Genomic DNA, 26,821 nt, shown 5'->3' with positions numbered 1-26,821 from the left:
CTACCCCAATCCCCTCCCCAGGAGAGAGGGTCAGACCCGGCGGGTAATTTATATATAATATATATATTTACTCTTTAAAAATAAACCTTCGGTTCCCCACTACCGCCTGTACAAACTACAAAAATAAACCTTTGCTCTCTTTGATATAAATAACTTAGATGGCATTGGGGGGGGGGATAAAGGGAATGGGGAGGGGGCTGGGCTGCCCGCCGTGCCCACGCCTGGCACGGGGACGGGGACCCCGGGGCCACCCCAGCTCAGCGGCAGTGTCCGGGGGGGGCCAGGGCGGTGGGCACGGCGAACACCGCTGGAGTTAAAGTGCTGGGTGACGGCGCGGACGGTGCCCGGGATGGGGACAAGGACGGGATTTTTTTTTTGGGGGGGGGGTTGGCAGGAAGGGGTGGCCCCGTTTGCATGGGAACGGGGCGAGAAATTAGGTTTCCCAGCTGGATGTGCCCGGTGGCAGTGTGGGTGCCCTTTGAGGGGGCAGAGCACGTGGGACCATGGCCGTGGGACATCCCGGGGGCTTGGCACAGCAAGGACCCCCCCCCCAAAAAAAAAAAACAACCCTGCCTGTGCGGTGGCAGCAACAGCCCCCCCGGCACATCCCCTGTCTCCATCCCTCCCGTGCTCAACAGTGGGGAAACTGAGGCACGGAGGGGGCGACGTGGCCGCTCAGCACCCTGCAGAGAGGAGGGGGGGGGGCACGACCCAGGTCTGCGCCCTTTGCCCCGGGGGGGGGACAGCCCTGCACTGGCAAAGGGTCTGCCCCCTCCGGGCAGCCAGGCGAGGCCGTCGGCTGAGAAATAAATCTTTTAAAATAAGCTTAAAAATATATATCTCTCTATAGATAAGTTTCCCTTTGCAATAAATAAAGGTGGGGGGGTGCCCACCCTGGGCTCTGGGGCTGCCCCCCCCCTTATCGGGGCAGGGCACCCTGGCTGGGGGTCCCAGGAGGTGAGGGAGGGGGGCAGGCAGTGACCCCCACATAGGGGAGGGTGGCAGGGCAGAGGGCTGGGCGCCGAGCCCGCCGTGCCAGCAGCTCCAGAAACAGAGGGGGGGTTAGTGCTTCCATTTCTGGGGGGGGGCACAGGGTGACCCCAAGCCCTGGAGGTGTGTTGGGGGGGGGACACGCAGCGTTGTCGGCGCAGCCCCCGGGCAGGGGACGGGTGGCAGGGCACGGCCTGCACACAGCTTGCATAGAAATGCCAGCCTGCCCTGCCAAGCCCATTTTCGGGGTGGGGGGAGCCGCGGGGGGGGGGCCGGTCCTCCTCGGCCGAGACCGGGGCATCGCCGCTGGGGCGATTAGCAGCACGACGCGGGCAACCCCGCTCTGCACCCTCTGTGCCCCTCCGGGCGCCGGGAGACACCAGCAGCCCACGAGCCGGTGCCATCCACGGGACCGGTGACCTGCGGAGAGACAGCAGGGGCTCGGTTAGGTCCCCAAAAAAATACCCTGTGCCCCACCCTACCCATTCAGGGTCCCCATTCGGTCCCCAATTCGGGGGACAGAGGGGACAGGGGTGTCCCCAGCTCACCTAGCGCCGGGCGCCCGCCCCGTGGCCTCCCAGGCTCTGCATCTCGAAGGCTTCGGGCACGGCGCTGGGCACGCCGGGCTCCTCCAGGCTGTCCGCCTCCGTGCCAAAAACCGGGTAGGAGCCAGGCAGCGAGGGGTGCAGGGCCACTGTCACCGAGGCGGTGGCCGTGACGGTGGTGTAGCTGCCGGCGGGGCCCTGCAGGTGGGTGCTGTAGGAGGGCAGGGTGGCCCGCGGGGCCGGCCGGGTGTTGGGTGCGCAGGGCTGGCCCGGCCGTGGGGGTGCCGTGGGGCGCGGGTAGTCTCTGGGTGGCGCGGGGCACGGCTCCCCGAAAGGCAGAGGGGGCGCGGGTTGGGGTGGCTCCTTCTTCCCCTGGAGCTCCGGGCTGTCCTTGTAGGGCTTCAGCACCTGGGGAGGAGAGCAGCGGGGTGTGTAGGGGGGCTGAGCATCCCCAGAGACCCCCCCAGCACCACCCTGCCACCCCACAGTGTCCTCGTTCCCCCCTCCAAGCAGCTGCCAGCCCCCTGCTGGATTCACTCACGGTGATGCGGGGGAAGCTGGGGTCCTTGCCGGCCTCCAGCAGGATGTGTGCCGGGGCGGGGGGCACGATGAAGGGTCCCCGGGGGCTGCCCGGCCCCAGGCCGTCCCCGTAGCCCTCCGTGTCCGAGGTGTCGGTGAAGGCAGCGGGCCAGGCTGGGGCACGGCGGATGTACAGCCCCCCGGGGCCGAGGCACGGGGACACCGGCTCCGGAGGGGGCAGGCGGGGGCCGGTGTCCATGGGGGATGCCTGGGGGGAGAGGGGACGGTCAGAGGGGACACGCAAGCGTGGGGTGATGGAAGGATGGGGTAAGAGATCTGTGGGGTGAAGCAGGCACGGGGAGATGGGATGAAACTGGGATGGGGGGCAAATGGGGATGGGGTAATTGGGTATGGGGCAAAGAAGGGGGGGGGCAAAGCACGGGTGATGGCAAAGAGTGAGGGGTGGGGACAAGGGGCGTGTGGGGTGGATTTAGGACTGGGCAAGGTGGAGGGTGAAGGTAAGGGGTGAGGCAATGAGGGGAAGAGAAAAGATGGGGGTCTCCTACCTCGGGGGGTGGCCCGATGACGGAGAGCAGGACGGGCAGCAGCACCAGCCCGTTGAGCAGCCCCAGCAGCGTCAGGATGGTGAGCACCGCAAAGAAGTACCTGGGGGGGTGGGCAGGGGGCTGAGCGAGCAGTGCCCCAACCCCAAAACACTGCACACCCCAACCCCGTGTTCCCCATTCCCTCTGGGACCCCCACGTCCTCCCCACCTGCCCCATGTCCCCACCACCACCAGCTGGAGGGGGGAGGCTGCCACGCTCCCCAGCCCCCATCGCCACAGCTTTTTTGGGGGGCAGCAAGCGGCCGTCCCCGCACCCAACGGGGCACCTGGAGCTCACCTCATGATGAAATCAAACTCGGAGCCGGCCAACATGAGGACGCCCAGGAGGGTGGAGACGGCGCCGTCCATCACGGGGGCGAAGGTGTGCTCCAGCGCCGCGGCCGAGCGCACGTTCCTGCTCCCCGCCGCCGTCAGGAAGCCCTGCAGAGGGTGGGAGGGGGTCACGGGGGGGCTCGTCCCCATGTGCTTATGGGGCAAGGGGGGGACAGAAAGCCTTGGGGTGGGAATTGGGGCGCCCCGTAAGCAGGCTGGGGTCTGCTGCCACTCACCAAGGCCACGTGGACGGTGAACTCCACGCCGATGCCCACCGAGGCGATGAGGATGACCACGGGGATGGCGCTCAGCTTGATGCCCATCAGCCCCATGATGCCGAACAGCTCCACTGCCATCATGGCCAGGATGGAGACCTGGGGGGGCGGTGGGGTCAGTGGGGGGTGGCTCTGACCTGTGCGTGGCGTGCCCGGCCCTACAGCCTCTATATAGGGCATCCTCACCTAGGGGGGCTCTCTCTGTCTTATATACTGGGGGAAGCCCTCACCCTTGAGTGCAGGGCTGTCCCCAAACCCCTGCTCCACCCACCCGCTGTCCCCGATTCCTCCTGAGGGGCGTCCCCCACCCCACCCCGGCACCACCTCGGCGCGGCGGGGCGCACACTCACGATGATGCCGGCTGTCCAGGGGTTGAGCAGCAGCAGGGCGCAGACGAGGAAGGTGCAGGCCAGCAGGATGCTGATGGCCAGCAGGAACCAGTGGCGCAGGCCGATGTACTGCTCCCAGAAGAGGAAGGGGTAGCCGCTGGGGTAGCTCAGCACCCCGTGGCGCTGGGCGGCCTCCCGGCAGATGGCCCGCACGCTCTCGATTGCCTCCACGAAATCGGCCGTGCGACGCAGCCCGCTCAGGTAGAAGGGGAACTGGGCGAACTCCAGGGGCTGGGCTGCTGGGACTGGGGAGGGAGGAGAGCACGGGGTGGGCAAGGGCAGCACGGCAGCCCCGAGAGGCCCACCCCAGCCTGGGTGCAGCCAGGATGCGTGCCTGGGCACCATGGGGTTGGGCAGCCCTTGAGGAGGAGCGGGAGACGCTCAGGGTGCAGGGGGTGAGCGGGGAGCAAAAGGAGATGTGTCCCTATCAGGGGATGCTCGTGGGATGAGGGGAGGAGCAGGGAAGGTGCCCCATGTTTCTCGTGGGGCAGGAAAGGTGCAGGGATTGGGCTCTTCTGCTTGGGGAGGATTCTGGGGGCCGCAGGGATGCCGCCGGGCGCTCACTCACTTCGCAGGTTCTCGCCCGTGGTGTCGTACTTGTCATGGATCCACTCGGGGGGGGGTGGGTAGAAGTTGGCCTGCGAGGCGGCGAAGCCCAGGGGGTCGTTGCTGGCCCACACGGTCAGGCAGATGTAGAAGGTGTCCGGGGGGATGATGCCGTTTTCGTCCACCAGCCGCCGCGTGGTCAGCTACAGGGGGGCGAGCAGGACAGGCCGTGAGCAGGGCGCCAGGCACAGGACATGGCACAGCCCCGTGGCCCCGTCCCCAGCCCCGTGGCTCCGTCCCCAGCCCCGTGGCCACCCACCTGGTTGAAGTTGAAGGGCTCCTTCTTGTTGCCCGTCTGGATGAGGAGCTTGTACGCCAGCGCCCCGTCCTCGGAGCCGTTGCGGTAGCTGTCGTGGGTGATGCGCCCGGCTTGCCAGTCCCTGTCGAAGGTGGCCTGGAGCCCTGGGGACACAGCGTGGGGTGTGAGCATCCCTCGGGGCATCCCTGGCATTGCTGGGCACCTGGGGGCTCCCAGAGGATGCCGGGCACCCGGGAAGGTGCGCAGGCCGGGGAGGGGGTCTTTGGGCAGGGGAGGGCACGGGGAGGAGGCCGAGGGATGCCCCTCACCTCGCAGCCAGTCCTGGAAGTAGTGGAGCCACATCTTGGGCAGGTCGTGGTTGCCCTCGCGCACCACGTACTTGACGGTGCTGAAGGCCTGGTGCAGGCTGAGCAGGGCAGCCTGGGCGCCCGGGTAGTGGAAGCCGCCCTTGGTGACGATGAACATGTTGTAGAAGGAGAAGTACTTGAACTGCGCCGAGATGAAGGCGTGCGCCTTGGTGTCCCGCGGCACGATGTCCGTCAGGTAGAGCCCGTCGTGCACCATGGTGGTGCCGTAGAGGCTCAGCCCCAGCAGCGCCAGGAAGAGCACCACCACCACCGCCTGCGGGGACAGCGGGGTCAAACCAACGTCCCCCCACCACCCGTGTCCCCATCCCGGGGTGGCCGTCCCCTCCCCGCCTCACCTTGGTCTGGGTGCGCAGCAGGAGCGGGGCGTACTTCTCGCGGGCGAAGTCGGAGAGGCTCCAGCGGCAGAAGGGCAGGGGCACGCACTCGCGCCCGCCCTTGGCCTCGTCCAGCTGGGCCAGGAGGTCCCGCGTGGAGCTGGAGGGGGTGAAGACCTGCGAGCCCAGCGGGTCGGCGGGCGGCAGGAGCACGGCGGGCGAGGTGCACACCTGGGAGGTGGGCGGCAGGACGGTGACGATGTGGTGGCCCGAGGGGTCGCACTGGGTGAAGGCCTGCACGGTGGTGGTGATCTGGGTGCTGGTGGCCACGCCGGGGTGCCCGTAGGGGGACGGGTGGGAGGCGTGGTTGTCGTTGGCGTCCGCGAACTCCTGGGGTTGGATCTGGATGACCCGTGAGGAGCAAGGGCTGTGGGGAAGAGAGAAGGGGACGGTGATGGCAGGGCTGCCCACGTAACCACTGTGGGGGGGACACGAGGCCAGCCCCATCCTCTGCGGTGCCGGCAGAGGCGGTACCTGTAGAAGCAGCAGAGGATGTCGAGCCGGCGCTTCTCCCGCCGGTGCAGGTCCATGCTCAGGATGGCGGGGAAGATGAACAGCACCATGGCGAAGTTGAACACCACGACCACCGCCGCCTGCGGGCAGAGGGGACATGTCAGAGCCGGGCCCTTCCCACCCCACGGATGGGGTCACTGCTCCCCCCAGGTGGGTGCCGGGGCCGTACCTGGATGGAGAAGGCTCGCAGGGCGGGGATGGGCACCAGGGCTGCCATGAAGAAGGCGATCATGTTGCTGACGGAGGTGAGAGCCACGCTGGTCCCCGTGCGCCTCAGGCACTCGCCCGTCCGCTCCTGCGGGGCACAGAGGGACACGGTGACGAGGGAGCGCGGGGAGCAGCCGGGGAGCCCCGGGGAGCAGGGCTCGGCGCTCACCTTGAAGGGGACGTGCTGGCTGGTCTCGGTGAAGGCGTGAGCCAGGAGGAACATGTCGTCCACGCCGATGCCGAGGGCCAGGAAGGGCAGGACCTGTCAGAGAGCAGTGTCAGCAAGGGGACGTTGTTGGCACAGGGATGTGGCCACCACCCAGGAGGAGGGGACCCAGGGCTCTTCCCCCGGCACCTACCTGCGTGGTGGCCGCGTTGAAGGAGATGCCGAGCAGCGAGCAAAGCCCCAGGCCAGAGGCCACGGAGAGGGCCACCAGCAGGACCCCGGCCAGGCCCACGGCGCCCTGGGACTTGGAGCAGTCCCACCGCAGCATGGTGACGCAGGCGTAGGCCAGCTGGAGGAGCACAGCGGGTTAGCAGGGACAGAGAGGGGAAGGAGGGACAGGGCTGGCAGGGGATGGAGAGAGGGGGACGTACGCACCATGAGGAGGTAACCCCCGGCCACCCGGATGGCGCTGACGTCGGAGAAGGACTTCATGATGTCGTTGAGGGTGGTGGTGGAGAAAGCATGGACACTCTGCGTGGCGTTGGGCGGGATGGAGTCCTGCGCCAGCTGCAGGGCATGCCCCCCGTTAGACAAGACCCACGTCCCCCCACAAGAGGGCCCAGGGGCTGAGCATCACCTCCGAGGGCGCTGGGGACCCACAGGACCATGACAGCATGGTGCCAGGACCCACGGCCACGTGAATCCCAGGCAGAGGGGGAAATGCTGTGCCACACAGGGGCTGGGGGCTGTCCCCAGTACCCACCTCCACAAATTTCCTCTGCCAGGCCTCCAGGATGGCACCCGCCTTCTCCTCGCTCCAGCTGATGTCGTGGATCTCGTAGTCATCCTTGAAGTGCTCGAACAGCTGCCGGGGGCTCATGAGGAGGAACATGGTCTGCAGGGCCTCGGCGCTGGGGGACACGCACATACACATCCCGCTGGGACCAGCTGCAGCACCCTGTGTCACAGGGGTGGGTCCCCTCCAGCCCCACGGGGACACCTGGACCCTGTCCCCTTTGTCCCCAGCCTTGCTCCAAAGCACTGCCCCCCTCACCAGACGCGCTCCCAGACAACCTCTCTTATACTGGGTGCCCTTGGGTGCTGGATGAGGCCACCGTGCCCCAAACCATCCCATGGGCACCATGGCAAGGACCCCGCACCGTGCCCAGGGACCCGCGTGCCGTGAGAGCTCGTACCTCAGCAGCTTGCCCTGGGAGTCTTTGGTTGTGCCACCTAAGATCAGCTCCTCCTGCCAGCGCATGAATTTCCTGGAGAAGCCGTGGCAGCCCCCCGAGAGCTCTGCAGGGATGTCGGGGCTCTGCCAGCAGAGGGGAGGTGGCGTCAGAGGTGTGGGACAGGCAGGAGAGCAGCGAGCCCCCTGTCCCCACGGGACGTCACCTACCTGCTGGCTCTGCTTGTTGGGGGCGCTGGGGGGGCACTGGGGGTCCCGGGGGTCCAGGCAGGGCCGCTCCATGTAAGCCTGCCCCACCTCTGCCTTGTCCAGCAGCTCCTTGAAGCCTTCCAAGGACGTGAACTGCCCCAGCTCCTCCATCAGCTGCAGAGGGTCCAGGTTGCTCCACTGGATGTCGGGGCGGCCCCTGCAGAGAGAGCAGCACGGGGGATGCTGAAACCCCCACCCCGAGACCCCAGCCCACGCGTGGAGCGGGGCTGGCACCCCAAAATCCCTGCGGGGCGCCCCAAAGGCAGAGGGAAAGGATGTCAGGAGGCCTGCCCGCGGCGGCCCCGCGCCCCAGCGCAGCGGGCCGTGCCCCGAGTCAAGTAGCGTGCCTGATCCTGTTAGGCTGGGACAAAGGGGGGCAGCCAGCCCCGCGCGCCCCGCTCCCTGCGAGCAGTCAGGGCGATTACTGCCCGCGGGCTAACGTCTTGATAGCGGGGAGGGGATGCTGCAGCCCGGCCGGCCCTAAAGCTGCTGGCTTTGGGGCTTTGCTGAGCGGGGCAGGATGGAGAGCAAGGCTGTGCCGGGTGCTTGGGTACCCACAAAAAGGGTTTTTTTTTCCAGATGCTCTGCTCCAGACCCGCTCTGTCCCAGCTCCAGTGGCCCCGCTGCCCAGGGCCGGCTCCCTGCCTCACCCGGCTTCTCTCTGAGACAGAAAGGCCGCCGGAAAAAAAAAAAAAAAAAAAAAAAAAGCCAACAAACCCAGCCCAGCGCTGCGAAGAGGGGAGGAAAAAGCCCCAAGCGAGTGTGGGCTCTGGGGAGAAATGCAGCCTAATAATTCATGAAGGCTGGCTGGGCCGGAGCCGGGCGCTCGAGATTCCCACATACCAACCCGAGCTGCTGCCGCTTCCAAAGAGAGCCCCTTTTATCTGCTTTCGCTTGCTTCACTGAGCCAGGGCAAATCCTTTTGTCTTTCCATAGATTGCCGCTCTTTGTTCTCCCAGCTCCCGCCCCGCTCACCCCTCGGAGCCTTAAAAAGGGGGAAGAGTCCCCGGGGCTGCCCGGCCGGGTACCGCTGCGGGGAGAGGTGGCTCCTGCCCCTCTGAGGTGCCACCCTACAGCCGGGCACCCGAGCATGGGGACGTGCTGCAGACCCTGATGGATGAAGCCAGCATCACCCCACTCGCTCTTGGTGCGCTTCGCTCCCTGCTCTGGCCAGGCTGGGGTGGAGATGCAGGGTCTGGGGGGGTGAGGGGACAGCCGGTGTCCCCCCCCCCAAGCGCTGGCTGGGCACGCTGAGGCCCCTTTCCCCTCCTCCCGTCCCGCAGCAGGCTGAATAAGGCCACTATTTCATCTGTTTGGCAACGGGCAGCTTTCAGAGCAGCATTAGCATGAGAAAGCGCGGGGCTGCGTTTGCTGACAATGCACAAGTCTGCCCGGGCTCTCCCGGACAAACACGCCTGTAAACAGAAGGAATGCAGCCCCCCCTGGGCCCCCCCACCCTCCTGGGCTTGGAGGGGGGGACCTGAGCACAGAGGGAGCAGCCCCCGGCACCTGCGTGTGGTGCCCGCACCTCTCTGTCCCCGCGTCCCCATCCCCGGTGGGGTGGCAGCGCCCGCTGCGGGGACGCACCGAGGTCTGTCCCCGGTGTCACAGCCCCGTGGTGTCCCCCCCAGGCCCCCCGCACACTCACGGGAGGTAGGCTGAGCCTCCCTGCAGCTTGGCCCCTTCCCAGAAGCAGTCCAGCGGCGTCAGGATCACGCAGGGGAACAGCTTCTCAATCATCTGCGGGAGGGAGAGAGGCGTCAGGGGTCGGCGGGGACGCCTCGTGCCCCCCGCTACCTCCCCAAATCCGTGTGGAGATGGAGGTTTGGGGGCTGTTTGCAGCATCTTGGAGCTGGAAACCCCCTGTGGCCTGGTTCTCGGGGGGGTTTTACCCCACCGATGAGCCGCGGGGTGCCCGGTGCCACGCACGGCCAGGACTCACCCTCTCGATCATGCCGTTCTCGATGATGGGGACGCCCGACTTGTAGCAGATCTTGTTCAAATCCCATGATCTGCAAAGGCAGGGGGAGGCCGTGAGGACGGGCTCCAGCCCACGGGAGGCCGAGGGGGCACGGCAAGGTTGTAGGGGGGGGGACACGGGGGCACGGCAGGGGGGTCCCCATCCCTGTCCGGAGCCGGACTCACTTTCCGTACAGCGAGACTTGCACTTTGCTGGCAGCCAGGGCCGCCTCGAGGTGGAGCTGCAGGGCCTCCTGCGTCAGGATGTTCTCCCCTTCCCGCTTCGGGGTCTGGATCAGCATCTGGGACGTGTAGACGGACTCCTCGCCCAGCTTCTCCTTCGTGTAGCGGAGCTCCTGGCTGACGCGGCTGCCCGCTGCGGGGGGAAGCAGGGGCGCCCCGTCAGCACCGAGGCCACCCCAAAGCCCTGTCCCCACCCCAAACCTTGCCCATAAGGGATGCCCAGGGAAGCAAGCTGGCCCCGCAGCGTTAATTAGGAGGTGCCACCAAAACCCAGGGGGCTTCTCGCCGCGGGGGTCCCCAACGTCTCCATCCTCCGTGCGCCTGCACCCCAGGGACCCCAGGGCTGGTGGCTTCGGGGCCTGCACCCAGCACCCATGTGGACGCTTCCAGCTGGGTTGGCTTTGCTCTCCCCAAAAAGCCCCGCACAGCTGGAGAGGCAGACACCACGCATCCATCCCATCCACTCTAGGTGCCCCAAAACCACCAGTCCCTGCAGGGGTAGGGCTGCTCTGGGAGCACCTGGGGACAGAAAGGTGCTGGGGGGGGGGCTCCCCAGCCCTTCGGCATGTCCAGCAAGCGGGACCCCAGCACCCCAGGACCCCCAGCACCCACCAGGGCCCTGCAACCAGTGGGGCCGACGTTCCCCCAGAAGGCACTGACTTCATTTGCAGTCACACACGTTTATTTACAGCACCACCAGCACCCGGCCGCCCTGCTCCCAGCACCCTCCATCAGGGGGAGGACTCCGGATGAAGCCCCCACCCCGCTGCCACCCACGGAGGACACCCCACGTGCCCCTGGGCACATCCCGGGGTGGCTCCGCTCGCAGGGGGGGCCGGATCCTGCCCAGCACCGGGGCAGGATTCGTCCTCGCCGGGACGCTCCCTCGGCAAGAGGCCGGGGCCCCAGAGGGCCTGGCCCCCCGCCAGCACCGAGGAGGCCAGAGCAAGACCGCAAATAAGCAGCAGAATCTTCCCTTTTAATGACTTATTATATGGGTTGGTGGTTTCTTTTTTTTTTTTTATATTATTATTATTATTTATTTTTGATTTTTTTTCTTCTTCTTCTTTTTTTTTTTTTTTTTTTAAATATATTTTCCTTGCTTTTTGGGCGGCGGGGTGGGGTAGGGGGGGTGGGGGGACGCCTTTATTGTTCCTGGCTGGGCTGGGGAGCAGCTGGTGTCCATCAGATGCCAGTTGCGATGGAGGTCGTGCCAGGGCTGGGGAGTAAGGCGGGGGGGGGGGACACACGGACACAGCCTTTGTGTGCGTGTGACAGAGGGGACGGCGGCGCCCGGGGGGCTGGGGACAGGAGGAGGGTGGGTGCCGGGGGGGGACAGTCCCCTTCCTTTTCCCTTCCCTTCCCAGCAGGCTGGGAGGTCGGGCGGGAGGTGCACCGAGCTGCTCTGATCTCGGCCGTGCCACCCACGCCGAACCCGCACGGATGGGTGGGGGGGCTTGGGGCTAAGGGAGAGGAGGGGAGGGGGGGGAGAAACCCGGCCCCACGGCCGCATCCTGGGGGCTGCATCCTGCTGCGCCCCGCGGGCAGCGCTGCACATCTGCGACCCCCCCTCCAAGTAAAAAAAAAAAAATAAAAAAAAATTAAGAAAGAGAGAGAGAGAGAAAATAAAAAGCCGTCCCTTGTAATTAGTGTTAATTTGGAACAGGGCACTGCGAGCCGTCAGCAAGCTTCAAAGGCAGTGAGGAAGCCTCAAATTCCAACACCCTAATTAACCAAAGAGCAACATGAAAAGACAAGGCAGCGCGCGCGGGGCTGCCAAGGACACTTCAAACGGGCGCGCGCCCGCCGGACGGCACGGCCGGGCCCGGGGCTGGGAACGGGGCGAGATGCCCCACGCGGCACGGAGAGGGCCTGTGCGGCCCCCCCCTGCATCAGGGGGGCTTGGGGAGGGGGCCGGGGAGCGCCCCGATAGCGACAACGAGCACGTTAATGAGGGACTGTATGCAAATTGCAAAATAAAAAATTAAAAACCAAAAAAAATCTCCAATTAACAAAGGGAGCCCTCGGGTTTTTCATGCAAAGGGCGCTCTGGTTCCAATCAGAGGCCCGGTCCTGCTTGTTCACAGCACCCCCTGCACCCATGGGGGGGCCATGAGCCCCCCCACTCCCCAAAGCGATGTTCCCCAGCCTCCCACGAGCATCCCCATGGGGTGGAGGTTCAGGGTGCCACGTAGCTCGCCCCGGGGGGTGATGGAGGTTGGCTGCACCCCAAAAACCCCCAGGGTGTGTGTGGGGGACACCCACGGTGCCCAAGCTGGTGCCAGGAAGGGGATGGGGTCCTGGCAGCATGGGAGGCCTTGGGCACTGCATCCTCCCACCGTGTGGGAGCCCACCCCGTAATTGGGAGCCCACCCCATAATTACGGCGTCCGCTGCAAAATTACAGAGTGGGGCAGGAGCCTCCCTGCCCCCTGCCCGGCCACCCTGCCTGTGCTGCCTGCCCCCACAGCACCTTCCTCCAGCCCCCCACTTTTTGGGGACAGGGTGCTCAGCCCCACTACGAGCACCCCAGAGACACAGCATGGAGGGTTTGGGGTCAGAGGGCCCCAGCTCACGGCCTGGTGTGGGCACCGGGCCTGGCACGTCAGTGTGGGGACAGCCATGGGGAGGGCAGTGGGATGGGGCAGGCCACCCACCCCACAGCAAGCTGTCCCCACTGGGCACAGCCAAAAGGGATGGAGGCGAGGAAGATGGGCCATGGAAAGGCTCAGAAAGCAGGGAGATGTCCCGCTGGGAGGGCCACTGTGTCCCCCAGGGGCGGGTGGAGGCTCGGTCACAGCAGTGCCACCACGCTGGGGATGGGCCCTGGGCACTGCCAGCTGCTGTCACCGCTCAGGAGAGCCGGGACCGAGCACGTCCTGTGCTCGGCCTCCAAAAGAAGTCAGGCCCTGCCCAGTATAACGGGTGGTGGGACACAGCAAGCAGCGGGGACAGCCCCAAATGGGGCCTAGTCCTGCTCCTGTCACCATCCCAGTGCCACTGCCCCAGCAAAGGGGGAGGAGAGGATCCCATGGGGGCAAGATCCTGGATGCCAGCCTTCAAAAGCCCACGGATGGTGGGAGAGGCCACACCGAGCCCCTCCTGAAAGTGACACCCCTATAGGGACACCCCCCAACCCCCCCAGCACCCATGTGGCCACCTGGCCACAACAAGGGGCACCCATGGGTGCTGACACCAGAGCACAAAGCACAGCCAAAACTCCTCACCCACAGGGATCCACGCACCCCCTGCATGATTAAACCGCCGTGGGGACACCCACTGGGGCCAGCACCACCCCAAAGCCCCAGCACCACCCCACAGCCCGGGGTGGGGGTCCTGAGGCACTGGGGGGGGGACACGGACGCCCCGCCACCGGCTGCTTCCCCGTGCCGACCGGCGTGCAAGCCGGAGGCCACCTTCAAAGTGTTGTGGGGCGGATTAGCTGGATTAGGGAGCCTGTGAAAGGACCCATGCTGCTCCGGAGGAAGTCTCGCCGAGGGCATGCTGAAAGAGCCATTTTTACCTGTCCCGGCCTCCCGAAAAGCCCCGCGGCCCTGTCCTGTCAAAACACGGCCGTGCACCGCACCGGGGCCGTCCCCGTCCCCATGGGGTGGCAGTGGGGTGTCCCTGGGCATGGGGACCAAGGGGGGCTAATGGCTCCGCTCCCAGCCCCACAAAAGCTCTCCCGACACTTCCCTAAATAAATATGGCAAAAAAAGGGTTCTGCCTTCAAAAAGCCAGCAGAGTGGGGACCAAATAATAATAATAAATAAATAAACGGCCCATTTGGGGCCAGCTCCCCATCCGCCGGCCCTGGCCAGCCTTTGTTTATGGCCGGACCTAAATTAATGTCTTTATTACCCCAAATCCCTGCGTGGCCGTTCCCAGCGAGGCTGAGGGGGGGGTGAGGAGCCGGCAGCGGCGCGGCCGGGACCAAGGGGACAGCGCGACCCCCGAAAAAGGGGGAGAGGGGATTCAGTTGGGAACCATTCACCGCTAAGACTCCTGTCAGCATTGACATAAATTTCCACTGGTGTTGGCATTTAGGCATTTGCCATTTCCATATGTATAGGGCTGCCTGTACTAATTATGCTAATCACCCCCTCTGTTGGCTGCTGTGAAAAATGGCCACATTAGGCACTCCACTGCTTGCTAATGTCACTTAATGTGTGGTTGAAACATACATTCATCCCGCTCTGAATGGTGAAATTTTTCCACATTGCTGGCTTCATTCAGGCAAGAAATGAATTTTTTGAACTCAGACCACTTTTCCAGGCCCGAGGGAGAGGCAGATAATAAAACCCTCTTCTCAGTCCCTCGCGCTGCCCCCTCCCAGCCGCCCAACAACACTTAAAACGCAGGGAGAGCCCCCTCCCTAAAGCCGGGGATATGTCTAAGTTTAAAGGGAAGGAAAAGAAAAAAACAAAAAAAACAACCCCCCCCCCAAAAAAAAAAGCTTCCTAGGAAAAACAAAAATGTATAAGTTGAAAAGCGAAGCAAAATGGATACGCGCAGATAAGCCACAGCCATCTGAAAAGAGTCTCCCAGACTTTTTTGGTTAATTAGCAAAATTTTCCAGCCCGAAAAGCTGACCGAGCTGTCAAGGAAGGGAAAAAGCAAGAGATTTCTCGGTGGCCTCCCAAAGATAAATAAGCGGAGGCAGCCCCCGCCTGCGCCCCGTCTTCGGGCCAGTCCCCGGAACGGTGCTTGTGGGGCCGGCGGGGCTGCGGGAGGGGGGCTTCAGAGCAAGTGTCAGAGCCCAGCAAGCCAACAAAACCCACTTTTATGTTTTTAGGATAATGGGGTGCAGGCACCCCGGCACCCCACAGCAGCAGCACAGCACTGCCCCTTGCTGCCCTGAGCCCCAAGTCCCAAGGATGCCCCCAGGCCGTGCCCAAGCCCACAACCAGGAGGGGCCACAGGATCCCAAAGCCAGGCCAGGAGGGGCCCTGTGGCAGCACCGGGGACCCCTTCCCACCCCCGTGGGGTGACACCAGTGCCACCACACGCACGGAGGAGCAGGGGGACCCTGTCCCCACCGCATACCACCTGGGGGACAGAGCAGGGACGTGGCAGCCGGGGCGCGGGGCCGAGCCACCCCGCAGCCCCCCATGCAGCCAGCTCCTGCCCCACGCCGCCGTCTCGCCCCTCCAAACCCACCCGCTGCTGGCGGCCAGACCACCCACCTCTCCGTGTGCCCACCCAGAAAGGGCCGGGGCACCCCCTCCCCGCACAGCTGCCGCCCCACACGCATCCCCCCCCCATCCTCCGGGGATCCCACGCGCGGTGGGGAGCAGCGTGGGAAGGGGGGACACGGGGACAGCCTCCCCCAGGGCAGAAATGGGGTGGGGAGGGTGCTTAATCCCACCCTCAGCTCTTGCTGGGGGATTTCTGCAGCAAGAGGGGCACCGGGGAGCAGAGAGGGACAGAGCCAGCCCCCTCCATGCATCCTATCTCCCGTCAGCCCCACTATGGGGACACCCCCCTGGCTGCACCCCGGCTGTGCGCAGGGTGCCAGGAGTGGGTGTGCGGGGGGGACACCCCGTGCCAAACCCCGTGGCAGAGGTCAGGGAAGGATAAAAGCCAGCAGGGAGAAATCTCAGCTTCATGCCCCAAGCTGGGAACGGGGAGGAAAACCCCCTCACCCCCACGCCGTGCGCCCATCTCCATCCCTCACCCCCATGCCCCGGCACATTCGGGGTACCCCTGACCCCTCCGGGAGAGGGACGGGGGCTTCTCCGGGGGGATTCGGCAGCTCTTTGAGAGCGCCGGGGCTGCGCGGGGTGCTCGGCTGTTCCGGTTAGGAATTAACCCGGCCTTCCTTTGAACCAGCCCTCGGCGCTATAAATCAGGCAGGGCCATTCACCACCCAGGGCTCTGCCTCCCCGGAGCTCGCCGCCCCGGCCCCTTGGCCCTACAAACGCCCTGGGAGAGCCGGGAACAGCTGCCAGGTGTCTCGAGGTAACTCAACACTCGCCGCGAGCCGGGGTTTCAAAGCCTGCGAGTGGCTAATTGCTTCGGAGGAGCCTAATTGAACATTTCCACAGTCGGGTCCAATTTATGGGGTGACACCGCCTCCCTCCCATCTCCCAGGCAGGGCCGTGGGGCAGGCGGTGACCCCAGGGCATCGCCAGCACCCCCCAGCCAGACCCCATCCATCCCACGGGGGCTGGGGGAGGCTCATAGGGCTGGGGACCCCCCTCCTGGAGCCGGGAACAGGGGACCCCACAATTTCCCTCATTGGCCACGGTTGAGAAATGCCCCTATGGGGTGGAGTGGGGGCTGCCCATCCTATTCCCCCAGGTGGGGACAGCAATACCGTGCCCCTACCACCAGGATCCCATAGCCTCTGCTCTGCCCATGGAGGGGCCAGCCCAAAATGGGGTCGATCCCTCTGCTGGGTGAGGTGGTTTGGGATGGAGCATCACCGAGCTGCACCCCGCAGCCTGTCCATAAACAGGTGAGCAGGGAGGGACCAGAGGCTTCCTGCGAGCCTTGGCCACCCCACTGCCTGCGAGCAGGGCCATGGGATGGGACCAGGACTGCCTGCCCCTTCAGCACCGCCTCGGGGCCGGGAGGGACCACGTTCCTACAAACATCTCCCCACCCGGACAGGGCAGGGGCCTCGGGGGGCTCCCAAGGCTTTGGGGACACCCAGGTTTCGCCAGCCCCGAGCTGCCTCCACCCGGCACCGGCCTCACACGCACCAACAACCCCGCTGCACACCCGGGGATGGGATGAAGGGGTGGCCGAGAAAATCCACAGGATTTTCACATCCTAAAAGGCTCAGGATCCAAACACCCGGCCCGGGAAACCGTCCTGCTGCCCCCCATAATGCACACCCCACACCAGCGGGATGGGGAACGGGGCTCAGGGAGGGCTGGGGACAGCCGAGGACAGCGGGGATGCTTTGATCTCGCCAGAGCACGCAGAGGGAGGCCGGGAAGAGGCGAGCACCCGCGGGATGGGTCCCGGGCAGGGAGGCAGCCCCAGGGCTGACACGCGAAGCTGAGGGAGAGCAGCAGCACGTCTGTCCTTCCGTCCGTCCGTCCACGCCTCGAAACCACCCCGGCCGCACCATCCCGAGCCAGCACCACCCCACAGAGCACCACCAGCACCCCCCTGCTCAGCAGCGTTTGAGCATGGGGGGAAAAATCCCGCTGAAAACACCAGGAGGATGCCCTGGCCGGGAGCCTCCTCGCCGTCCCCACACCAGCAGGGTGGCACAGTGGGGTGCATGTGCCAGCAAGGACAACTTTGGGGACACCTCCAGCTGCCCCACACGCAGCCTTGTCCCCTTCCACATCCCCCTCTCCACCCCGACACGCCACAAGCCCTGCTCCCTCCGCAGCAGGCGCAGCCACCTCCCCGGCTCCGGTTGCAGACGCACCAAACGCTCACCCCAAAAAAGCGCAGTAAAACCCCACAGAGCCCGAGCCACAACCCAGAGCGAGGAAACCACTTTAGGAACACGTCCCCAGCTCCAGCAGCCCCCACCCGGACCGGGAGGCACCGCCGGGCTCCTCTGCTACGTGGTGCAGGGGAACGGGGCGATGGGGTCGGGAACGGGGCCAAGCACCCCACGGGAGTGGGGAGCAGGTGGGGGGGCCGCAGGGTGCGAGCAGCGAGGGGCCCTTTTTTTTTTTTTAAATATATAAATATATATATTTAAAAAAAAAAAAAAAAAAAGGGGGTGGGAGAGCAAAGTTGCTTCTATTGTTGAACCAAATCCAAGAGTAGCTGAGGACCACACAGGGAGCAGGGCGTGGGGGAGGAGGCAGCGCTCCCGCACAAAGATGGCTGACACCCCTCGGCTCAGCAACATCTGCCCCGGCACGGCACCCGGCACGGCACCCGGCACCCTGCACGGCACCCGGCACCCATGGGGCACCCCCGGGCCACCCGCCGGGCACCCCCGGGCCACCCACCCCGGCCAGTGGGCGAGCGGCTGAGCAGGGTGCCGGAGGGAACAGGGGGGGGGCGAGAAAAATCTGTGCTCGCGCTTATTAATAACAAAGGGCCGGGTTTTAGCCAGGGTTTCCCCTCGGAAATGGGGATTTGCTCCCGGCCTGACCCTAACCCCGCTCCCCGCTCCCCTCCTGGATGCGCTCCGGGAGCCGCGGTCGGGATCGGCCCCGGGGGATGCTCCCGGGCGGGCAGCGGGCGCAGCGCCGGGAGAAGGGGATGAGGGGATGGGGATAAGGGGGGGAAAAACACGCGTGGGGGGACCCGCGTGGGCAGCCCCGGTGCGCACAGCACCGCCAGTGGCACCCCACGTGCGGGGACCCCACGGAGCAGCCGGGGAGCATCACCCCGCGGGTGTCCCGCGTGGCCGTGGGGACAAAACCGGAGGGATTGGGGACAGCAGGAGCCACGGGGACGGTGACGGGGCCGTTCCCACGGGGGGGGTCACGCTTACCTTCCACCCAGAGGTGCTCGATGTCGGTCTCGACGGAGGCCACCCGCAGCCCTACAGCCAGCGCCCCGAAGAGCAGCAGCCCCACGAAGAGCACCTTCCCGCAGTGCCGCTGGATCCGGCAGCCCAGGGCGAAGAGCAGCGCCTGCAAGCGGGCCCGCAGCCACAGCGGGGCCCTCCGGCCGCCCACCCTGCCCTGCGGAGGGGAGCGGGAGGGGGGACCGTGAGGATTTGGGGAGGGGGCCGAGGAGGGCTCAGCATCCCCAGCCCACGCACACTGAGGGGGGGGGGGGTTGGAGGGCAGGGGGTGCGGAGCCCTGCAGTGGAGGGCTGGGGTGAGGATGCTCGGCGAGGGTAATCCCCCCCCCCCCCCCCCAGAGGGGAAAAATAATGGGAAAATTGAAAAATTGTGGCGTGGTCGGAAATGATTTGGGATTATTAAGATGTAAAAATTATAAAAATATCAAGAATTATGAAAAATACGGGGATGATAGGAAATGTAAAGAGCTATAAAAAGATATAAAAAATAAAAGTAAGAATTATAAGAATATAAAGGGTTATAAAAATATAAAGAATTATAAAAATATAAAAAATATGAAAGCATAAAGGGTGATAAAAAACACGAAGAATTCTAAAATTATAAAGAATTAGCGAAATTACAAAAAAAATATAAAAAAATATTAAAAAATTACACGAAACCTGCACAATGCTTTCAGATGCCTTAAAACGCTTCGGAACAGCTCAAAATGCTTTAAAATGGTTTCAGGCGGTGGGGATGCTGTCGGCGCGGCTGGGTGCCGCTGGGGCAGGGGGGCAGCTCCGTGCCTTACCTCGGGGGCCGGCTTGCGGCGGGCGGCTCGGAGCGGTGCTGGCGGTGCCGGTGTCGGTGCCGGTGCGGGGGGCTGCGTCGGCATGGCGGGGGGCTCGCGGCCGGGCGGGGGGCGACCCCCGGCGCCTTAAGTGGGGCCGAGCGCGGCCCCCATGGAGCTCGGCGGCGGCGCTGGCGGGGCCGGGGCGCGGGGCTCTGCGCCGCCCGCCGCCCGCCGCGCCTCTAAAGGGGGAGGCGGGGGCGGGGGGCGCCGGGGCCGCGCCGCCGCCGCCGCTCCCATTGGCCGCCGCCGCCGCGGCAGCGCCCAGCGCCCCGCTGCCAGGCAACGCTGCGCCCGCCGCCGCCGGCCACACACGGCGGGGCCCCCCCCGCGCACACACGCACACACACACACACACACACACACACATATACACGGCCCTGCCCCCCCGCACACACACACACACACATACACATATACACGGCCCGGGGGGGGGGTGGAGCATCCCTGCCCTTCTTTTTTGTTGGTTTGTATTTTTTGTGTTTTTTTTTTTTTTTTTTTTTTGGGGGGGGGGGGTGCATCCCTTTTTTCTTTTTTTTTTTCTTTTTTTTTTTTTTCTTTTTTCCCATTTTATTTTGGAAGGGGAGCAGCCCTGCCCTTCCTTTTTTAGCGGGGGGAGCAGCCCTGCCCTTTATTTTTCGGGGAGCAGCCCTGCCCTTTATTTTTTTGGGGGGGGAGCATCCCTTCCCTTTTATTTTTAAGATGGGGAGCACCCCTTTTTTCTTTTTTTTAGAGGGGGAGCATCCCTTCCCCTTTTTACTTTGGAAGGGGAGCATCCCTTTCCTTTAATTTTTTGGGGGGGAGCATCCCTTTTTTATTTTTTTTTTAGAGGGGGAGCATCCCTTCCCTTTCATTTTCTGGGGGGAGCATCCCTTCCCTTCCCTTCCCTTCCCTTTTGGCAGGGGGAGCACCCCCTCCCTTTCGATTTTGCAGGGGGAGCACCCCTCCCCTCCCCTTCTTTTTTTGGGGGGTGGGAGCATCCCTTTTTTAATTTTTTTTTTGGAGGGGGAGCACCCCTTCCCCTTTATTTTCAGAGTGGGACCATCCCTTCCCTATTTCATTTTGGAGCACAGCATCCCTTCCCCATACATGCCCCCCACTCCAAGGGTGAGGACTTACCCCACAGGTCCCCCCCCCAAATAGTGGGCAGCCCCCAAATGCTACCCCAAATGTAACCCCCATTTCTCCCTTCCCCACCCCATAAGGCCAACCATCTTCCCATAACCAGTCCCCATAACTAGGTGCCCCCCCACACCCCATACCCACCCGCCATACCCACAGGGTGTCTCTCCTGAGGGCTGGGGGCCCCCGCTGCACCCCTCCCCACCCCCAAGAGGTGTGCATCCCCTCCTTCCACCCCACAAACTCCCCCAGGGGTTTGGGGGGGCCCACAGGGACCGGCCCCACTTTTTGGGGTGCCCACATCCCCTGCCACGAGCAGCCAAGCCGGAGGGACACGAACACACAGGCACCCCACATCCACGGGGCAGGGGGGCGAAGGGTAAACAGCAGCACTAATTTGTGGGGTAATTAGGATTTCGCCCCAGCTTTATGGGACCTCTCCTCATCCCACACCCTCCTCGGGTCTTTGCTGGGCAGACCCAGTGCTGCTCCCACCCGTCACCCCCCAGCCCTCCTTCGGGTGGCTGGCAACCATCCCCTAAAATCCTGCCATCCCCTAAAATAGGGTGAACCCCCCCAAAAAAATAACCCGTGTTCCTCGGGCAGCCCCCGGCCGCAGCCCCGCTGAGCTCCCCGGGCGGTGCGTGAAGGGTTTCTGCCCCGTCCCGCGACAGGCCCGGAGCATCTGGCGTCACCCCAAATCCAGAAGGGAAGCGGCCATTCAGCACTTCTGGGGCCTGATTGCTGTTAGCAGCCCCGCCATAAACCTCGTCTGAAACAGCTCCTCCGGCCCCATGGCACCGCCGCGTCCCCCCGAGCTCCGCTCCCTGCCACCCTCCTGGTTGTATCTGGTGGCTTCCACCCGGGGCTCTGCAGGTTGTGAAATGGGGTGGAGGTGGTTGGGGAGCCTCGGGACGCCCCCCGAGCCCCCCAGGATGCTGTCCCAACCCCGTCCCGGCTCGCCCGTGCCAATGCCAAGCTCCCCTGCCTGGCCCCCAGCCCCCGAGCATCACGGTGTGGGGCCGGTGTGGGCACCCCAAAAACGCCCCCGGGATTGGGGATGCCAACCCCAAGCACAAGGCCGCCAGCGGGATTGAAAACACCCATGGGTGGGATGGCGCTGAGCCACGCCGAGCTCCGGGGCAGCCCCGGGGCTCCAGGGTCCCCCTCGTGTCCCCCAGGGCCACCCTGGGAGGGGATTTGGGGCCGGGCACGGAGCCCCCGTGGGACAGCGGCCCCGGGGGAGCGGGAGGGCGCGCGGGGAAAGGCTGGCGCTTGGGGAGGCTTCGCCTGCCGCTCGGTGCTGACCGGCTGTTTTATATCAAGGCGGGAGGGGGGATTTGCTGTTCTAGATGGTATTTTAATGGGCAGCCAGGCAGCTGGAGCCTGGGAGAAGCCTGCTTTACATTGTTTGGGGTTGTAACAAATAAATTCAATTAAAGGCAAATGGCTCCGCGCAGCCCCCACCCTGCGCGGTGGCTCCGCGGCACCAGCGGCTGGGGGAGCCCCAATCTGGAGTGGGGGCCCAGGGCTTCGTCCCCCCGCCTTGGGGACACCCCCCAGGCCTGCCCCAAGGAGATGTGGGGATGCGTCGGGAGCTTTTTGGGGTGCAGGGATGGGATTGGGGGCACCACGCCACCCAGCCAGCACCCAGAGAGGAGGAAACGGGTTGGGGACCCCACGCGGCCCCCATATTGCGCATCCCACCCCATCACACGGACGGGACGGGAAAAGCCCCGAGGACACCCCGGGGACGGGCAGCCCCGGCTCAACAACGGGGCCCCGGGGGAAACGGAGGTCGGGCAGGGGCAGGGGCGCGGAGCCGGGGCTTTGCACGGCCGTGCAGCTGGGGGAAAAGCCGAAGGGGACTCAGCGGGGCCGTGCCAGAGCCTCGGCACGCTGTAAACAGCCGCGGCAGCAGCAGCAGCAGCAAGTCCTCTGCCGGGAGCCAGCGCCGGGCGTTTGTTAGTTGGAAACCAGATGGTGCTCGGAGAACCGCCGGCACAGCACGCCTGGCCGCCGGCCCCAGCCGGGAGCAGGGTCCCGGGGGCCCCGGGGCTTTGCTGCCCTCGGGTAGGGTGGCCAGGGGGTGGAGGAGGTGTTGGGGAGCCCCTGGATCGCTCCACGTGGCACCCGGTGCCGTGATGGGGTGTCCCCAAGGGATGGTGTGTCCCAAAAGGGTGCCGTGTTCCCAAAGGGATGTTGTGTTCCCAAAGAGATGCCATGTCCCAAAAGGATCCCATATTCCCAAAGGGATGCCTTGTCCCCAAGGGATGCCATGTTCCCAAAGAGATGCCATGTTCCCAAGGGATGCCATGGCCCCAAGGGATGCCATATCCCAAAAGGGGATGCAGAAGGAACAGTGGGGTTAGAGGTGGGGCACTCATAGCCCCTAACCCCCGGGCACCTCTGTGTGCCACGCCGTGCCTCAGTTTCCCCCAGGCAGCATTGGTGGGGGACCCCAGGGCAAAGAGGAGGGGGACAGAGGTCGGTCCTCAAGTCAGAGGCCCCCAGGTCCCCACAAACAGGGCTGTGGTGTCAGTGGGGAGGGGATGGAGCCCCATCCTCGAGGGAAAGCCCCGGGGTGGGAGCGAGGGGGTCCCTGCCACGGCACAGGGTGACGGGGACAGGGCCAGCGCAGCCAGCGGGACCCAAGCCTTTCCCAAATCCCCGCTGTCCCAGGGGCAGGTGCACCTCACCCCAAGGTTTTGGGGGAGCACAGCAAAGCGGGCAGGCGGCCCCGGCCGGGGAGGGGACAGGCCGGGGGACACACGGCATCCCCGGCACCCCCGGGGGGGTCCCGCGGTGTTTACAGAGCTTAACCCCCCCCGGAGCCCCGCGAGGCCACGGCGCACAATAGCGTGTGGACGTGGTGACACCGGCCGTCCCCACACCACCTTGGAAGACAGAGGGCCCTGCCACCCACCGCCAGCACCGGGATTAATTATGATAATGTAGTTCTTTCCCCCTTTGTCACCCTAATGAATGGGCCCCTTTAGGATTTTAAGGCCTTTGTTTGGTGCCTCTTTACTGCGGTATTGTAGGATGGGGACTAGCAGGTGGCAGGTCCCCAAACAGCCCCTTTTGTCTCCTTTGGGGGCTGTTTTGTGCTGGGGTTGGGGAGGGGGTGCGAGGATGCGGGCTGGGAAAGGATGGGGGGGGGGGGGGGGGCTGCAAGGGGGCTCCCGGCCGGGGCCGCAGCGCTCGCCCCATCGGGTCCCCGCGCCCCAACGCCTGCGCCCGTCCCCGCGCGGCGGGCAGATGCCGGGAGCCACCGCCTGAGCGCCGGCCTTGATCTTTTACTGCCTGGGCAAATCAATTACCCGGCAGAAAAGTCCCTAAATCCCACCATAAAACCCGTTTAGCAGCCGACGTGGCGCAGCGGCCGCTGGTAGCGCTGCCTGGGCCCTGGGCGAGCCTCGAGCCCCGCTGCCGGCACCAAGTCCCCATCTCATCGCTGCGGGGAGGGCAATTGGGGGAGGCTGGGGGCTACTGGGGGTGACTGGGAGCTGCTGGAAGCCACTGGGGGAGGCTGGGGGTGGCTGGGGGCTGCTGGAGAGGATTGGGCATGAAGCGCAGCTCCTGCACGCTCCTGGGCCATTAAAGGGGGGCTCCCAGGGGTCCCAGGACCCCCAGGCCACCCTCCCCTCTGCACCAGCCCTCCCTCACCCCCGGGGTGCAGGCAGGAATGTTCCAGTGACAGCGGTGGCACCAGGGACCTGGGGAGGGCACAGAGGGACAGGGAGAGGGGACAGGGACAGACACGGAGGCGCCTGGAGGGTGAGGGGCCGTGCACCCTACAGCCACATCGGGGTGAGGACACGGCTGTGCCCGCTCAGCCCCAGGGGAGCGAGCCCAAAGCCCCTGCATGCCCCAGGGGGGGATTTTGGGGCCCTGCTGCTTTCCATGCAGCCACACAGGAGCATCCCTAATGCCACAGGGACAACAGGGTGGGGACCGAGTAGTGACATGGCCCCGATCGCAGGCTGGGCTGGGAAAGGCACTCCAGGGCACCTCTGCTTTGGGACACCACCAGGTGCCAGGCACCGTGGATCCTCGTGCCCCGTGGCACCTTCCCGTGGCACAGGGGACCCCGGCTGTCCCTGTGTCCCCACGCAGGGGGCAGAGGGATGCTGCCTGGGGGGGGGACACAGATCCTGGCCGGGCACCGCCGGGGGCTGCGAACCGGTGAGCAGCGGGGTGGTAAAACGGTGACAAGTAATTGGTGTCCCGGCCGGTCCTTTCATGCCGACGCCGTTTTATGGGTGAGGAAATTGCTTGTGAGTCAGGAACACAGGAGACAAATTTAGGAAGTGCTCTCTGAATGTGCTGGGGTCAGGCGCCGAGGCCGAGCGCTTGAAACCTGGGTGGCCTCGGCGCTCGCCCTGCGCTCCCCCCCCAACCCCCCCAGGCTCCTCGGCATGGGAACGCAGACCTTTTATCTTATCACTGCTCTTCCGCCCGCCCCGGCCTCCCCCCGGCCCCCTCCCGGCACAGCCGCTCGCGCCGCAGACACAATGCGAGCCCTGCGCCCTCCGGCAGCGCCTCGACCCACCCCTGTGCCAGCCCCGGGCGTCGCGGGGTCCCCAGCATCCACCCCAATGAGCCGCAGTGGGGCAGGGGATGTGGGATCCCCCTTGGGGACCTGCCTGGGGCAAGTGGGGGTGCACGGCTCCGGCCCCGTGGAGGTGGTGATGGGGAAAATCTGGTGGAAGGCGCTGGGATGTGGGCGCACCGTGGATGAGCCTGTCCTAACGCAGCCCAGGCAGGAGCCATTTGGCCCCAAACCCCACCAGCAAAGGCAGCGGGGTTGGGGCGAGCAGACCCCGGCCTTCCCCGCATCCCCTGCACGCCGGGGAACAGGTTCTCCCTTTTTGTTTGTTTGCTGTGGTTTTAATTGGGAGGAAAGGCCGCGGCCCCATTAAAGCGCGCCCGAAAGCAGCTGACGGCTACCTTGAGAGCGCAGCCCCCTTCCCCGGCCACCTCCGAACGCACCGAACCAGGCGGGTTGGATGTATTTTTCTTGATCGCTGGCCAAGCGCTCTCTCCTGCAAAGCAGCATGTTTCTCATTTTCTGTAGGTTTAACTCCAAATTAATTTGTAAGTGATCTCGGTTTCTTGTTCCCCGAAAGATACCTAATAGCGCGGGGGAGTTCCTGCCAACCGAAACGTCGCAGCGGGGGCGAAGGGAAAAAAAAGCAGGAAAAAGAAACCCAGGAACTGTGACCCCTGGTGGGTATTTAACAAGGTGTCAGCTCCAGGCATTTTCGGAGCCCTCTAAGTGGATGTGACACCGGCCCCGCGCCCTGAGCTGGGGCGCAGGAGGGTCGGGCGGCGGGGATGCGCCCACGGCCACCAGGTCTCGTCCTGCCCCAGCTGGAAAGGGGCCGGGGACCCCCCGTGAGCGGTGCCAGCCGCCGGCTGTGGGGTCCCGCAGCGGCGGGGAGGACGGGGCAGGGGTCCCGGGGCCGTCCAGCCTGCCCGGCGCCCCCGCCGCATGGGAAGCGGGCACGGTTTAATAGGGCGGGCGGCCGCCCGGCTGCTGGCAGGAGGACACAAGAGCTTTTGTCTCCGCTCCCGGCACCGGCTGGGGCTGGCAGGGCCCGGGGAGGTTCAGCCACCGAGAGCCGAGCTCGCCACCGGGGCGAGCGGCCAAACCCACCCCGGTTTCTCGGGGTTTAGCGGGCACTCGGTGCATGCGAGGAAGCGCCCAGGTGGCTGGAGAGGCCGGGTAGGGGTTGGGGAACGGAGCAGTCCCTGTTCGGAGCCCCACGGCCCTGCCTCTGCCCCCTTTTTGCCAGCGGGGCCAGCAGCAGCAGCAGGAGAGACCCTGCCCTTCCCCAGCTTAGGCACCGGGGCAGCAGGGATGTGAAAGCAGCCGGGTTTCTGCTAGCTGAAAAAAAAAAATCAGCCACCACTTTTGGGTCCCTGCTCCTCTCGCTCCCCTTGTTCTGCCGTCCCCAGGTGATGGGGAGCTGTCCTGATTGTCCCCTCCAGGGACACGTCCCAAACTGCAGCTCGGCCCCTCGAAGCCCCCCGTGGCTCAGAGGCCGCGGTGAGCAAAGGCAGCCGGCTGCCTTCCTGCAGGCCCCGGCACCGAAGGGCCGCAGCGGGGAGGAGATGCTGCTCTTGCTCAATTACCCCGCGAGGGCCCAGGCCCTGGCTCCGTCCCATCGCCACCAGCAGCGGCTGCGTGACACAGCCGGGCAGTGTCACCGTGCTGGGGACATCCCGGGGGCAGCACAGCCCGGATGGATTCAGCTCCCCGGGTCCCCCCCCGGCCACCCCCGATAAACCATTTGGGGAGACCCTGGCGTGAAAACAAGGCACGAGGGAGGAACTGCCGGGGTTTTTGCAAGGCGTGTGGCCACGTTTCACCAGCCGGCCACCCCAAAAGTGCCCTTCCCCGTGCAGCAGCACCGCTGTCCCCTCCGTCCCCTTCATCCCCTTGGTGCCCGAGGTCTCCGCACCCCGGCCCCGTGCAGGTGCCACCACCGGCCCCACGGGGACCACGGCGCTCGCCTCAGTTCCTGCCCCCGGCCCCCCGGGTCCCGCCGCAGGGTGAAACTCCCCGAGGAAAGGCCGGAGGAAGATAGGAAAAACAATCACAAGAATTTGTTTCAT

General features: G+C 65.1%; 1 protein-coding gene across 1 annotated transcript; it reads right to left on the bottom strand.

The window, feature by feature from the left end:
• Window positions 1-1,538: 1,538 nt before the first annotated feature.
• Window positions 1,539-26,821, bottom strand: PTCH2 (patched 2; the record flags this gene model as incomplete). The annotated part of the gene is made up of 27 exons (XM_084291157.1): window positions 1,539-1,943; window positions 2,077-2,322; window positions 2,621-2,720; window positions 2,957-3,099; window positions 3,228-3,365; window positions 3,617-3,900; window positions 4,224-4,404; window positions 4,521-4,663; window positions 4,829-5,141; window positions 5,224-5,629; window positions 5,737-5,855; window positions 5,945-6,070; window positions 6,152-6,244; window positions 6,342-6,497; window positions 6,584-6,715; window positions 6,912-7,059; window positions 7,345-7,466; window positions 7,551-7,746; window positions 9,238-9,329; window positions 9,532-9,601; window positions 9,735-9,924; window positions 18,210-18,402; window positions 19,233-19,455; window positions 21,915-22,043; window positions 23,547-23,654; window positions 23,867-23,916; window positions 26,339-26,821. 27 exons carry the CDS (start codon window positions 26,819-26,821, stop codon window positions 1,539-1,541), a joined length of 4,989 nt encoding a protein of 1,662 aa, XP_084147283.1.

The sequence above is a fragment of the Netta rufina genome (genome assembly GCF_964035555.1).
Source record: "Netta rufina genome assembly, chromosome: 8".
NCBI classification, from domain to species: Eukaryota; Metazoa; Chordata; class Aves; order Anseriformes; family Anatidae; genus Netta; species Netta rufina.
This window is presented reverse-complemented; position numbering and strand designations above follow the sequence as displayed.